The sequence below is a fragment of the Liolophura sinensis genome, chromosome 6 (genome assembly GCF_032854445.1).
Source record: "Liolophura sinensis isolate JHLJ2023 chromosome 6, CUHK_Ljap_v2, whole genome shotgun sequence".
Classification (NCBI taxonomy): domain Eukaryota; kingdom Metazoa; phylum Mollusca; class Polyplacophora; order Chitonida; family Chitonidae; genus Liolophura; species Liolophura sinensis.
The window spans coordinates 6,866,003-6,880,995 of record NC_088300.1 but is presented as its reverse complement, the minus strand read 5'-3'; the positions used below and the strand labels follow the sequence as shown (position 1 = coordinate 6,880,995).

The following is a 14,993-nucleotide window of genomic DNA, read 5'->3' as shown; positions in this document are numbered from 1 at the left end:
GATCAGACATTAACCACTGGATCTGACAGCTGCTAATAAACACTGATTCAGATGTTATACACTTGGTCAGAGGCTAAACACTGGGTTAAGCTCAAAGGAACTGAATTAAGATCTATCCTAATAATGTTTCATTATATAAAACACTGGCCTTATTTTATTTATCTCCAGTATGGCATAAAACACCAATCAAATGAATCAAAATAAATTTATTTATAAATAAAACAGCACATTCATCACATTCACTATAGGCTGAGGTAGTTTAGACAAACCTGAAAAGCTAGCTTCAAGCTTTGTCTGTCCCCAACAATGAATCTTACACACTACATACCCGTCACACATGTACAGAAGTTTTTAAATGTCCCAGAACACCTATCGTCCTTTCTGAACATGTAGATTTTCCCTGAATGCTCTACTACTCTGGCGTCCTTATATATCAATAACTATGGATTGTAAAAATTACAGTATTAATTTTATTAAATCAGGCTATTATCATATAACTCTGTGCTTGAAGATACGACTGAAAGTCTGGCCCATCACAGTGCTCTGTAACCACAGGGAAAACTCATACACAGAAATCACAAACAAATGCCAGTGAGTGTTGATGGACACACGTATTTTACACATCCTAGATTGGCAATGTTGGAGTTCATACTGGCCCACTGACCTAATACAGCAGCGGGACATGTTAATGAAAGATGTCGCATTGCTGCGAGTCTTCAATGAATGCTCTATACTGCGTAAAACATCGTTGGTTTTCAGCAACAGCAACATTTGGCGTGGTATGCGATTCAGGATTTGTGAAATCTGAGGGAAGTAATCGGCCACACTGGACTTGATCTCCTCCCCCTGAGAAAATTAAAACACAAAAGAGAGATAAGTTTACAGCGTACTACAGCGTTTACAGCATAATTTATAACTGACTATCGACTAACTGACTATAGAGGAATAAATCTTATCCTTTATTACCCAAGGTTGTTGAGTGATAATGTGAACTACATGTACATCTAATCTGATTCATTTATTTGACTGGTGTTTTACACTGTTCTCAGGAATTATGGTGGGAGGAAACCATGGGGAAACCTATGATCATCCACAGGTTGCTGGCGGACTTTACCCACGTATGGCCAGACAGTAAGCCAGCATGCCAGCATGAGCTGGAATTGAACTCACGGTGACTGCATTGGTGAGAGGCTCCTGGTCATTGCACAGTGTTGTCATGCTAACCCATTCAGCCATGTAGGCCCCTCATCTCATCTCACATTGTTCTGTTGTAGGAAGAAAATCTACAGCCTTTTTCGTGGTATCCAGTTGTAGATACCAAATACATCAGTCTACAATACCACTGTTTAACTATCACACTGCGCTTCAAAACTGACAAGGACTCACAGGTATCACGTGATATGGTATTTATTTAATTGACTATTGTTTAATACTAAATGACGGTGATCAGATTATAGTGTGGAGCGAACCACAGGAAACTTCTTCTAATCAGATAACCAACAAGGCATTCTCATTTAAACCGTAATATGGCATAAAATCCAGCCCTGATAAAAGTTTTCACGTCACTTCCAGCCTACCAACATGTAGTTTGCACAGGCCAAGTACTTATCACCTTATAAGAGAGCTGTGCCCACCTCTTTTGCTGAGAACTCCTTGTTGGCAATCCCTGAGGACACAGCCGTCCAGGACCTGGCTGTCAGCATACAGGCAAACAAGGGGTAGAGATCACCAGCATTCATCAGGCTGGAGTAGTGCTTAATTCCCTTCTGGTCTGCATTGATCAGAGACATCCACAGCTTGCTGTAGTTCACACGGAACTCATCTGTCAGTGACTGTTGAAGAAGACGTAGGAGTAAAGGAGAACAAAATAGGTGATACAGAAAAAGATATGCACAGCAAAATCTACAGACAACAGGGACTTTTCACTTTCACAAAACTCTGTCAGATACATTTCTCCTAACTTTCTTCACAAAAAAAGTTGTCTATGTTATAGTGCCTTAAGGCAACGTCATTTACAAGAAAAGCTGGTTTTTGAAGTTTAATGAAACTGAGCCCTGAAAGTACATGTAAGATGAAATGTTGATGAGGAAAACAAATTTTGTTATACGTGAAATTCAACTGTAAACCATTCAGTCAGTGTCCTCATGACATTCTACCAGATCAGGATTGTTCCAATTCAACACTGTGATCGGAAGCTCCTTGCTAACTCAGAACGCTGTCCTTAATTCAGCCGCAGATCAGGGTTTAATAAGTAATTTTGGTTTTCGGGCTATGACGTTTGTCAAATACTTGGTAAGGTGCAGCAGTTTCCTCAAGCAATCCCACTCACTGTCCTCACCACAGGTACTAACACCAAGTACCGATCAGAAGTTGACGTGGCTGAAGGTACAATACATGCTGAATACTGATTTTGACATTACAGTTACACATATATGTAAGATTGCAAAGGAGGAAGAAGTAAGAGATAGATATAGATATGAATTTAAAATTATGCAGGACACCTTAAATTGAACTGGTCATGTGTTTATTACAGCACATTCCATTTTTATTCTGAAGTACATGTAAACAGAACCTAGCTTTCTTCTAACAAAGTGTAGATGACTTCTAACAGAGCCTAGGTTTCTTCTGGCAGAAAATGAAATGCTTCAAGTAGAGTATAGAATACATCTGGTAGTCTCGACTCCTTCAGAGCATATACAGAGTGATTCTAGTAAAGCCACAAGACTGCCTCTGCATGTAGGCACAGCCTAGATTCTCATGTTCGTAGCACAGCCTCGATTCTCATGTTCGTAGCACAGCCTCGATTCTCATGTTCGTAGCACAGCCTCGATTCTCATGTTCGTAGCACAGCCTAGATTCTCATGTTCGTAGCACAGCCTAGATTCTCATGTTTGTAGCACAGCCTCGATTCTCATGTAGCCTAGATTTCAATGTCACTTAAACTCTCATGCTGCCTAGATTTCAATGTCACTTAGATTCTCATGTGGCCTAGATTTCAATGTCACTTAGACTCTCATGTGGCCTAGATTTTAATGTCACTTAGACTCTCATGTAGCCTAGATTTCAATGTCATTTAGACTCTCATGTGGCCTAGATTTCAATGTCATTTAGACTCTCATGTAGCCTAGATTTCAATGTCACTTAGACTCTCATGTAGCCTAGATTTCAATGTCACTTAGACTCTCATGTAGCCTAGATTTCAATGTCACTCAGACTCTCATGTGGCCTAGATTTCAATGTCACTTAGACTCTCATGTAGCCTAGATTTCAATGTCATTTAGACTCTCATGCTGCCTAGATTTCAATGTCACTTAGACTCTCATGTGGCCTAGATTTCAATGTCACTTAGACTCTCGTGTAGCCTAGATTTCTATGTCACTTAGACTCTCATGTGGCCTAAATTTCAATGTCAGTTAGACTCTCATGCTGCCTAGATTTCAATGTCAGTTAGACTCTCATGTGGCCTAGATTTCAATGTCACTTAGACTCTCATGTAGCCTAGATTTCAATGTCACTTAGACTCTCATGTAGCCTAGATTTCAATGTCACTTAGACTCTCATGTGGCCTAGATTTCAATGTCACTTAGACTCTCATGTGGCCTAGATTTCAATGTCACTTAGACTCTCATGTGGCCTAGATTTCAATGTCACTTAGACTCTCATGCTGCCTAGATTTCGATGTCACTTAGACTCTCATGTGGCCTAGATTTCAATGTCACTTAGACTCTCATGTAGCCTAGATTTCAATGTCACTTAGACTCTCATGCTGCCTAGATTTCAATGTCACTTAGACTCTCATGTGGCCTAGATTTCAATGTCACTTAGACTCTCATGTGGCCTAGATTTCAATGTCACTTAGACTCTCATGTAGCCTAGATTTCAATGTCACTTAGACTCTCATGTAGCCTAGATTTCAATGTAGCCTAGACTGTTATATGGCATAGCCTAAACTGTTACGTGGCATAGCCTAGATTGTCATGTAGCATAGTCTAGATCCTTATGTAGCATGGTCTAAGCTCTCATTTAGCATAACCTAGATTCTCATGCGTCACCTGATATAGTCCATGATCCAGCAGGGATATCTCTACACCTTGGTCTGTCTTCTTGACCAGTACATTGCCAGGGTGAGGATCACAATGTACATAGCCGTGCACAAATATCATCTCACTGTACAGCTTTCCCAGGCTCCTGGTCACCTGATTGCAGAATACAAACAGAATAGGATGACAAATATGAAATTAACTTCCATGCATGATAACCAGCATAAACTGCCATGGCAAACAGCATTAACTGCCATGGCAACCAGCATTAACTGCCAAGGCAACCTGCATTGACTACCATCGCAACCAGGATTCAGGCTATGGGCATTATGTTGCCATGGCAGTACATGTTTCTCATCTTCAGAGGGTTTCGTGCAAGACCAGGATTGATCAAATCATTCTGAATAAAAACTGAACACCATGCCTGTTCAAATTTGTATCAACACTTCATTAGTTCATACCAGTTTGCCCTACTTCTTCCATGACAACACTTCAAGAGAGGTTCAAGGTTAAACAGTACTGAAATTTCAACTCTTACGTTCAGGACAGTTTATTGTTTACAAAAACACACATTTCCAAAGAAAAACACAAATTTTCCACACAAAACAGGAATTTCTAAACATTTATTACACAACAGCATAAGCTGATATACTTTAGAAGAGCCACTAGGTGTCCTCCCTGACCCCCTAGTGCCTCACCTCATTGACACTGATGCCATGTTTGGTCATGTAGTCTCGGTTATCTACCTTCCCCCCTTCACAGAACTCCATGGTCAGGACCCTCTCCGAGGACAGGTCCCAGTAGATAGCCGGCACCTGATACAGACAGACACGCATTACCCACACAGTTGTCTTTGGTATTCAAGTCACACCCTAGTTTGCAGGGTGAACTCACTTCACATGGGGTAAATGACTTAAAAACACAGGCAAGAGGGCACTTGTTTACCACTGCTCTTAATGTCAACTTTCAGATATAAAATTGTAGGTGAGTTCAATATAGAACAGCAACCTTGCTGTTATGTACACTGTAGAAATAGAACACACAAAAACAAGCACTGTGCTAACATCTGTTGGTTATCTTGTATATTACTACACGTACATGTTTCCTTTATCCCATACTTTCCATGTACTCACCACATTGTGAACGGATGAAAATGAGGGTTCTACTCTTTCATGATTACCAGTGGAGCTGACCTTTATTGTAACAGACAGTGCTACTTTCACACTAATACGAAATCAGACATTACCCACAGTTTCTGAAGTATAATATCTGTTACCTTTAAAAACCTAAAGTGTTTGAACATTCTCCCAACCCGCTCACAGTTCCTTCCCTCATTCAGGAAGTCCAGTTCTAATGGCAGATTTTTCTTGGTTTCTTCAGCTAACCACACATATTGAAAGTCCGGGAAAAGCCAGGCCACCAATTTCACCAAGATCTGAAGCACAGCAAAATCATACCGGATCCATGAGCCAATTTTAAACCACTGGCTTGAAGGGAATAAATTTATTAACATGCTTTTTTTTTGTCAACATGCTTTAAATCATACTGCACTGATGTACTGGTATAACCATCAATTTTCAAACACGTTTTTAAAATTTCAGTAAACCTTGAACTGACAGAGTTTGGTTTATGATGCCTTACCTCCATGGTTTTTATGTCCACAAAGGAGTGGGCCTTGACTTTAACATGCTGTACCTTCACTGCCACAACACGGCCGTCCCTAAGGGTGGCCTTGTGTACCTGAGCTAGAGAGGCCGCACCCAGAGGCTGAGGGTCAAAGGTGGTGAAAATCTCAGATACCTGTCAGCAAATAAAAAACAAAAGCAGAAAGTGCTACAATGTACTGTATCCTGCCAAACGATCTGATTGACCAGTGAGGGTGGGTGGTGGGTGTTTGGTAGGGGATGGGGTTAGTCTTTCTTCTATAAAAAAATCATTTCTAGTCATAATAATTTTATTTTAAGCAAAATTATCTGTGACAAACTATAATCTCTCCTAGACACATGTTAATTTAAAAGGTGAAAGGTCTTGGAGACAGGTGAAGGTTTTGTTTGCCTACCTTCTTACCGAGGTCTTCCTCAATAACAGAATACAGGTCCTCCAGAGAGGATTGGGGTGCCTCGCTGTGTAACACCTTCAGCGTCTGGACATACTCGGCAGGCAGCAGGTAGTCCAGTGCCCCTAAATGCTGCCCTACTTTGATGAAGGCCCCGCCATTAGCACAGCACAGTTCCCGAAGTCTCACTGCTGAGCGAGTGTGAAGCTGTTGACATAAATTCACTGTATTGTACACATCATCCATTATTTTATGTTTCTATAGATTTTAAGACAGTGCAAGCTGGAAAGATTTGTAAACCCTGAAAAAGGCCAGTGATGACAATGCTGGTTCAGACCTAAAGTACGTCATCTTGCTGCTCACATCTGAATAAATGGACTCAACTGGTTGTAACTTGAACATTACACTTTAAGTGGTTTCCTCAATAAAATTCAAGCATGTGTATCTTGGCAATTTTCAAAACAATGGAAGTAGTGCATATCCGTATTCAGAATTAATATGAAAATTCATCAATCTTGTTCATTTATGGTTTACTGGATGAGTAGACACTAGACAAGGAAAACTCAAAGCTATCTACCAGACCAAAAATATCAACAGATTTATATTACTTTTGTCATACATTAATTCATATACAATAGATAGAGGGTGGAATATAACACCAACTACTGCCTTTACTATTAAAGAAGAGTGCATATTACCCCCTATTCCCACCCCTTTATGTTTCTAGCCAGGAGGTACATGCAAGAACTAGCAGAACCCAATACATAAAGAATTAGAAAAGAGAACAATTCATATGCAGTACATGCAGCAAACCTGAGAGCGCTTGTCAGCGTACTGCTCATCTTCTGGATTTAGATGATACATGGTCATCTTATAGTCACACACAATCCGTGCTGCCTGAAACAGGACAAAAATATTAAACATAGACAATACTGAACAGTGATCTTACTTCCATCATGTTGTTCCAACTGCTAAAACAAAAAAAGTTTGGTTACTTTAGAAATGATTGCTTGATAAAGATCAGCAAAACCTTACTATCCTCTTGCTGAGGCCATAGTCTTCCATGTGCTAGCTCTGATGAAAGATCGAGCTCACAAATCTTATACAGGTGGCTAATATATACAATCCAGAAGGATCAATAGAAACCACTCTACCATAGTAAAGCCCTAACATGTTGCTGATGTAAAGTTACTGTGAAGTGGAAAGGTGAATACAGGCCAAATCTCTGATAGAGGTCAAGTTTTGAGTATGAAGGCCATTTATAGTTCACATGTGGGTGATCAGTGATGCCAGGTATTGATGAAGTAGTTTTTATTTTGTTGGAAGTCGACACCCTGCCTCTGTATCTATGTTTATTCAAGTTGATGGACAGAGAGTAACAAGGTGAAAGCTAACATCCTTTCGCCTTTACAGATACTTGTTCCACCTTTCAAGGTATAGTTATTAACCACAGCTCCCATATACGGCTCATATTACTGCTCCACATAAGGTACCACCCTTCCCTCTAACTGAAAATGTGCCATATTGCCTCCTTTAGACGGGACTAGATCGACCCATTGTCAGCAGCTTTCACTCTGTAGCTCTGGATCCATGTAGCTACAGCACTGTGTCTATATAGTAGTAACAATGTTGTCAAATGCTCTCTAGTTCATGGAGAAATCACTTACTGTTACAGCTGCACGGCCAAATCTCAGTGCTCCCACAGTAGAAATCTCCCAATCATTCTTTTTGATGATGAAGACTGTGCCACCAGTCACTCCAAACATGCTGGCAATCTTCGCCAATCGTCTCAACCCTGTCATTCCGGATTTACTTGCTCATCTTATTCCTGTCAGTTAATAGTCAGTCTGGCAGTGAAAACAGGAACTGTTAAAATATTTCTCAACTAATAAGTCTGACCCACGAAGCATGCAGTTGTACCACAAGGCTACATATAGCTCGTTCTCCCTTGGATACCACTGTGTGTATGTTTTCCACAGCCCACCTTGACTTTATGTTCATACCTAGTCAAAGCCTTTCATCTCATAATCAAGATCAGGCCCATATGTCTCTCTTTTAATCTCCATCTTAGCATGTAAACCCAGCTGTATGGGAATGGTTGTTCAATTACAATCCGTATTTCAAGGTGACTTCGAACTTCGGACTTAAGTTGATGTAACCAGCGCAACTATATTACAGAGGCCCCTGTTTTCGATACTATTCACAATTCTTTTCACTGGTAAGTGGCATTGTTCTGAATGATGTGGAAATACAATAAACATCATTAAAACTTTTAATACGTGTTTATACCTTGTTAAAAATGGGTAAAATATTTCTTACGAGCCACGATTAATACCAAATGACTTGCTGTCAGCCGTGTTGCGCCACGGGTTTTAGCAGACCCTAGTAAGTAGCCCATTTTTACCTCCAATTGTGAAGAACGAATACCAGTACCATGACCGGTTACGTATGTGTATGATTGAGGGGGAGGGGGAGGTATGTGGTGTGGTGGATTGTTTCGTACTAAAAACTGACTAAACGCGACTTTTTGGTATTCTTGGTAAATGTGTCTTAAATATGTCTATTACTGTGTTTTACACACTTGCATACATAGGCCTACATATTTACTCTTGGGACCACACAAGGCCCCGGATCACGAAGCGAGCTTAGACTGAAGTGAAAATCATTAATCATTAATCTTGGTATGTTCGATCCTTTCCGTTACTTTAGATGAAATTTGTTTTAAAATAACTTATCCAGAATTTACGTTGTCAAGCAATATTTTGACATCGTTACGTCAGAAATAACAATTTCACAGTGATTTGAAATTTTGACTTACCGGTAAGCGTGATATCTCTTCGTCCTTATCAGAACTGATGAACTTGACGCATAATTTATTTAACATTTATTTATTTGTTTCTTTAAAGCCATGATGCCTGAAGTAAATCGTTTACCCTGCCGGTGGGCTTGGCTTACCAACCTTCAGTTATGTAGCCGCAACACGACGATCATCAGCGAAATATGCCGGATTCGAATATGCATGTATTTGACATTGTTTTTCAAGGCAGGGAGCCAATAAATTTATCCAACTGGGCAAGTATGATTTCGGCTCAAAAGTTATTGACATTTAGACCTGCGCTTAATTTCAGGTGTAGGCTATTCATGTAAGCGCATGGTATTTATTTATTTACTTGATTAGTGTTTGACGCCGAACTCAAGAATTCCATATAATCATTCTCCTGTACGTTAAACACCGTCCAGACAAAGAGCTGAGAAATTATCCTTATAAATTTGTTGCCAAGTGTTACTGGTATACACCCCCTACGTACATGTAGGGTTCGTAAGCCAAGTGTGTGTACCCCTACATACATATAGGTTTTTGTGTGATTGTATGTTAAATACAACACGGCATGACAACACAGCATTCTGAGTACTTCTAGACCAGTGACGTCTAATAGATTGCAATTAACATCACTACATTTTATTTGCCTAACTCTGCTTGGGCCATGGTGCTGGAGAACGTGTAAATTGCTACTATTTATGCATTTACAAGAACAGTTAAAATAAAACCTTGGCTGAGATAAAATGACTGAATTAAGAGGCCGTGTTTTTTTCCGGTTACGAGTGACCATTTGCCAGCTATCACACTGTCGTCGCTGCTCTGGTTTTACTCTCTAGGCTGTACGTCTTTATTTATACTGTAAAAGATTTACAAAAACATATTGTGTATAATGTACGTTAAATTCCAGGTAATTAACATGAGGAAATTGAAAAAGATACCAGCATATGGGCCTATACTACCCTGAGTATCTATATACCCACTACATGAATGATTTTGTTTAAATTAACGATTAACTGAGGCTATTTAAAATATATTAAAATACAACAGCATGAGAGAGTAAACCAGAACGACGACAGTGTTGTAGTTGGCAAATAGTCACATGTAGCGCATGGAATTTAGCCCCCTGTTAAATTTACTCCATTAGAATTTATATAAATGCTTAATAAGAGTAGCAACCGAAACAAAAGATTATAACCCCAGAAAGGGAAATAACTCTACAGGTATTGATGAACCGACACACATCCTCATGTCGATTATAGAGTTAGTTCCCTTCGTCCAGTGTATATCTGAGTGGGGGTGGGGGGTGGGGGGTGGGTAGGGTGTTGGGTGGGGGGGGGGGGGGCGTTTGTCCTCGGTTAGTCTTTCCATTTCATATCCCAAATGATGCTTACCCTGGCTTTTTTTGATGGTTGCGTCAAGACCATTGTCTTATACATATATAAGACAACAAGAGGCTTTCAGTAGAAATATCTCGCCATTAAGTTTTTCAGACCACGAAGTACCGGTACACGTAAATGCGATTTGTTTCTTTGTTTACCTCGATACACATCTAGGAGAGAGGAGACGAGGACAAAGATGCGAAGTGTAATATTTTATGGGAATATTTTAGTCAAGTCGGACTGTTGTATATCTTTTATTTTAAAGTGGAGAATCTAAACATAAACAAAACCTATCAAAACATAAACAAGTTATTCATCAAGATTAATATACTGGGTGTACTGAGAACGTTATATACATGTATATGTATAATCCGATTGTGGTTTAACGCCAAATGAATTTAGAGATCACTAACACACATGTATTTGACTTAGATATATCGAGATATATACATACATGGGTGTCATTAAGGGGTATCACACCTGTATAAGTGGCCCTCTGGCCTGTTGGATTTCCTAATTCAATAAACTACACCAGCGTATGTGAGATGATCTATGGGCCTTGTTCCCGCACACGTGTTTTTTTTTACCCGAAAATAATTCCCAACAATAACTTTCCTGCACATGATCCATACACCATTAGAAGTTTATATGTGTGCATGTATGTATGAACATTTTATACCAGCTAGTCCTATATAAACAAACGTGAATGATTTGTACAGCAGCAGCAGTAATCTGCGATAAATGGTGGTTGCCTCATGCAGGCTCGGTGCAGTATCCCCCAATCATAGCCATGGATACAAATGGTGGTTGCCTCATACAGACCCAGTACAATATCTCCCAACCATAGCCATGGATATAAATGGTGGTTGCCTCATACAGACCCAGTACAATATCCCCCAACCATAGGCATGGATATAAATGTTGGTTTGCCTCATGCAGGCTCGGTACAGTATCCCCCAATCATATCCATGGATATAAATGTTGGTTTGCGTCATGCAGGCCCGGTACAGTATCCCCCAATCATAGCCATGGATATAAATGGTGGTTTGTGTCATGCCGGCCCAGTACAGTGTCCCCCAATCATAGCCATGGATATAAATGGTGGTTTGCCTCATGCAGGCCCAGTACAGTATCCCCCGATCATAGCCATGGATATAAATGTTGGTTTGCCTCATGCAGGCCCAATACAGTATCTCCCAATCATAGCCATGGATATAAATGGTGGTTTGCCGTAGGCTCGGTACAGTTCCCCCAATCATACGCATGGGTATAAATGGCGGTTTGCCTCATGCAGGCTCGGTACAGTTTCCCCCAGTCATATACCTGGATAGATATGGTGGTTTGCCTTAGGCTCGGTACAGTTTCCCCCAGTCATATACCTGGATAGATATGGTGGTTTGCCTCAGGCTCGGTACAGTTTCCCCCAGTCATATACCTGGATAGATATGGTGATTTGCCTTAGGCTCGCTACAGTTTCCCCCAGTCACATACCTGGATAGATATGGTGGTTTGCCTCAGGCTCGGCACAGTTTCCCCCAGTCATATACCTGGATAGATATGGTGGTTTGGCTCTACAGTCATATACCTGGACATAAATGGTGATTTGCCTTAGGCTGGGTACAGTTTCCCCCAGTCACATACCTGGATAGATATGGTGGTTTGCCTTAGGCTCGGTACAGTTTCCCCCAGTCATATACCTGGATAGATATGGTGGTTTGCCTTAGGCTGGGTACAGTTTCCCCCAGTCATATACCTGGATAGATATGGTGGTTTGCCTTAGGCTGGGTACAGTTTCCACAGTCATATACCTGGATAGATATGGTGATTTGCCTTAGGCTCGGTACAATTTCCACAGTCATATACCTGGATATATATGGTGGTTTGCCTCATGCAGGCTCGGTACAGTTTCCACAGTCATATACCTGGATATAAATGGTGGTTTGCCTTAGGCTCGGTACAGTTTCCGTCAATCATACACTTGGATATAAACGGTGGTTTTCCTCATGCAGGCTTAATACAGTTTCACCAATCATATACCTGGATAGAAATGGTGGTTTGCATCAGACTCGGTACAGTTTCCCCCAGTCACATACCTGGATAGATGTGGTGGTTTGCCTTAGGCTCGGTACAGTTTCCCCCAGTCATATACCTGGATAGATATGGTGGTTTGCTTTAGGCTCGGTACAGTTTCTACAGTCATATACCTGGACATAAATGATGATTTGCCTTAAGCTGGGTACAGTTTCCCCCAGTCACATACCTGGATAGAAATGGTGGTTTGCCTCAGGCTCGGTACAGTTTCCCCCAGTCACATACCTGGATAGATATGGTGGTTTGCCTTAGGCTGGGTACAGTTTCCCCCAGTCATATACCTGGATAGATATGGTGGTTTGCCTCAGGCTCGGTACAGTTTCCACAGTCATATACCTGGATAGAAATGGTGGTTTGCATCAGACTCGGTACAGTTTCCACAGTCATATACCTGGATAGAAATGGTGGTTTGCCTCAGGCTCGGTACAGTTTCCGTCATTCATACACTTGGATATAAATGGTGGTTTTCCTCATGCCGGCTCAGTACAGTTTCATCAATCATATACCTGGATAGAAATGGTGGTTTGCATCAAACTCGGTACGGTTTCCTCCAGTGATAGACATGGATATAAATGAAATATTCATGATTACGGCAAAGACACCAACAAAAAATATACAGAAATAAAGTGAAAATAAATACAGTAAAAACCGGCATTTGCTGTATCACAGAATCTATATAATTGCTCATACAGACTGGTTAACTCATTTTATAAATGTCTGGTTGCGAGTAGTTCAATAACTATTCTAGAGAGATCAACAAGGAAATCGCAACTGACAGGAAAAACAATTCTTTGTGGGTTTTACTTTTGGCTGTTAAAAGTCAACGACAATTTTGTCAAACGTTCTGCTAAGCTGCCGAAAGCCTGAAACTTGTGAACACAACTGCCATATGCATGCAGAGCTTTGAATGTTGCATGGACTGGCTACATGGAGTTGTGACGAAATTTGCATGATCGTATCTTTCTGCGAAAACAATTTTGAGGAATACACACAGAGACAAATCCGCTCTCCGCACAGCAATGTAAGGTTCCAGATAATCTTTTCCAAACATCGAATATACGCCACATAATTAAGATTGGCATTGTTTGTTAAGACAATGACATGACCAGAACGTGTACATCTCGTCATTCTGTTTCTCATATATTTGAATAAATTATACCGTATGCATGTATGTACAGCAACCATCATGCATGGGTCCATCTAGTGCACTGAGTGCTACTTGTTTATTTATGTATTTTTTAAATATCTTAGTGCTGACCACCGAACAGCTGTAGACATGTAACTCCTGTCAACAGGGTTTATTTTGCAGTGCATGTCTTTGCCAGAAATGTCTGAAAATGTGGGTATATATGGTACTCAAGATGAATACAGGGCGTTTGGACTGAGCCAGTGCACATTGTAGGTAGTATAGTCTTCATGTTCTAGCTCCTGTAATTGTCTTACAAGATGATATTAGACAGAATTACGAACGATTCAGTTATTACATATTCTTGATATGTTCTGTATTTGTGTTTGTTAGTTACAGATATACCTAATTTTCTGATTCTTAATCACCACAGTGATCAATATTTTGAAACATTCTGAGAGAACAATGGAGTGTAGAGAAATAATCTGCATAGCTTTATGAAGCTTGAATCTTTAAAGGACACAAACAAATGTTTTTTTTCATAATAATTGTACGCATAAATTCCACTGAAAAAAAGTGCTTTAGACGTCGAAAAGGTTAAAAGATTTACAGTAGGCACGTTTTCTGATAATTGTCAGTCACGAATATCTTCGATTCTACAGCAGGAATGATTATTTTGTAAGTGATAGGTGGAAGTAAAATGAGGTTTTGAAAATGAAAATCTCCTGTACAGGAAAAGGCTGTATTTTCGAATTAAAACAAAAAGCCATGACAAAATATTCAAGGATACCAGTATACAGGTCAAATAGATTTTTTTCTCCGTACGATTTGCATATGGCAAGGTGGGTATTTAAGTGGGGAGTGTATGTTTATCATCGACTCATATAGCATGTTGTGCTCCTATTAAATCGGTTTCCAAGTTACTGCTTTCTTGAAACCAACTGGCTCAGTCAGTAACGATGTACGAAGTAATTGATTGATTACCGGTTAACGCCATATACTCACACATTTTTCACTGATGCTATGAGTACCCATGTACTGATTACACCGAAGTCTTTGGTAATTTATACTAACGAACTTTGCACATATTACGTAGACTTTCATCTTCATACTGACGGAAGAAAAATGGTTGATGTCCAAAGGAAATGGTGGGAACACTGTGGGCTAGTGAAACATATCTTAAACTTGATCATGTTTAAGTATCGTACAACATAAATTCAAAGTGGAAGTTTCGCCAAACCAAGTGAACACTAAAAAAAATAATCTGTTAATTTTAACAGAAAGTCTGTTGTCTGAGTGATGGTAGAATGTATTCTGTCATTATAACATAATACTGTGTTAAAATTCAACATAATATCCTGTTTGTATAATGCAGTTCTTATGTTGAATTAATAGAATATGTGTGTTATATCTGACAAAATAATTTAACTGCAATAGCAGAATACCATCTAGCAAAACTCAGGCAACAAACTTTGTTAAA

The 14,993-nt window shown here is 39.9% G+C and overlaps 1 protein-coding gene across 1 annotated transcript; it reads right to left on the bottom strand.

Annotated features, from left to right (window-relative positions):
• Positions 1-188: 188 nt before the first annotated feature.
• LOC135468393 (aarF domain-containing protein kinase 1-like) lies at positions 189-8,423 on the bottom strand. The gene is made up of 9 exons (XM_064746634.1): positions 7,764-8,423; positions 6,910-6,993; positions 6,100-6,303; positions 5,682-5,840; positions 5,317-5,475; positions 4,739-4,855; positions 4,053-4,196; positions 1,635-1,832; positions 189-846 (listed from the first exon to the last, which is right to left on the bottom strand). Exons 1-9 carry the CDS (start codon positions 7,896-7,898, stop codon positions 490-492), a joined length of 1,557 nt encoding a protein of 518 aa, XP_064602704.1. The 5' UTR covers positions 7,899-8,423; the 3' UTR covers positions 189-489.
• Between the last annotated feature and the right edge of the window lie 6,570 nt (positions 8,424-14,993).

Bases quoted from the DNA above. Each gene is read 5' to 3' on its own strand.
- LOC135468393 (XM_064746634.1), bottom strand. From the start codon at position 7,898: ATGACAGGGTTGAGACGATTGGCGAAGATTGCCAGCATGTTTGGAGTG. The intron at 4,856-5,316 runs GTAACAGATATT...TGTCTGTATCAG, and splicing joins AACACTTTAGGTTTTTAAAG to GTGCCGGCTATCTACTGGGA. The intron at 1,833-4,052 runs GTGACGCATGAG...CTTCTTCAACAG, and splicing joins TGGATCATGGACTATATCAG to TCACTGACAGATGAGTTCCG.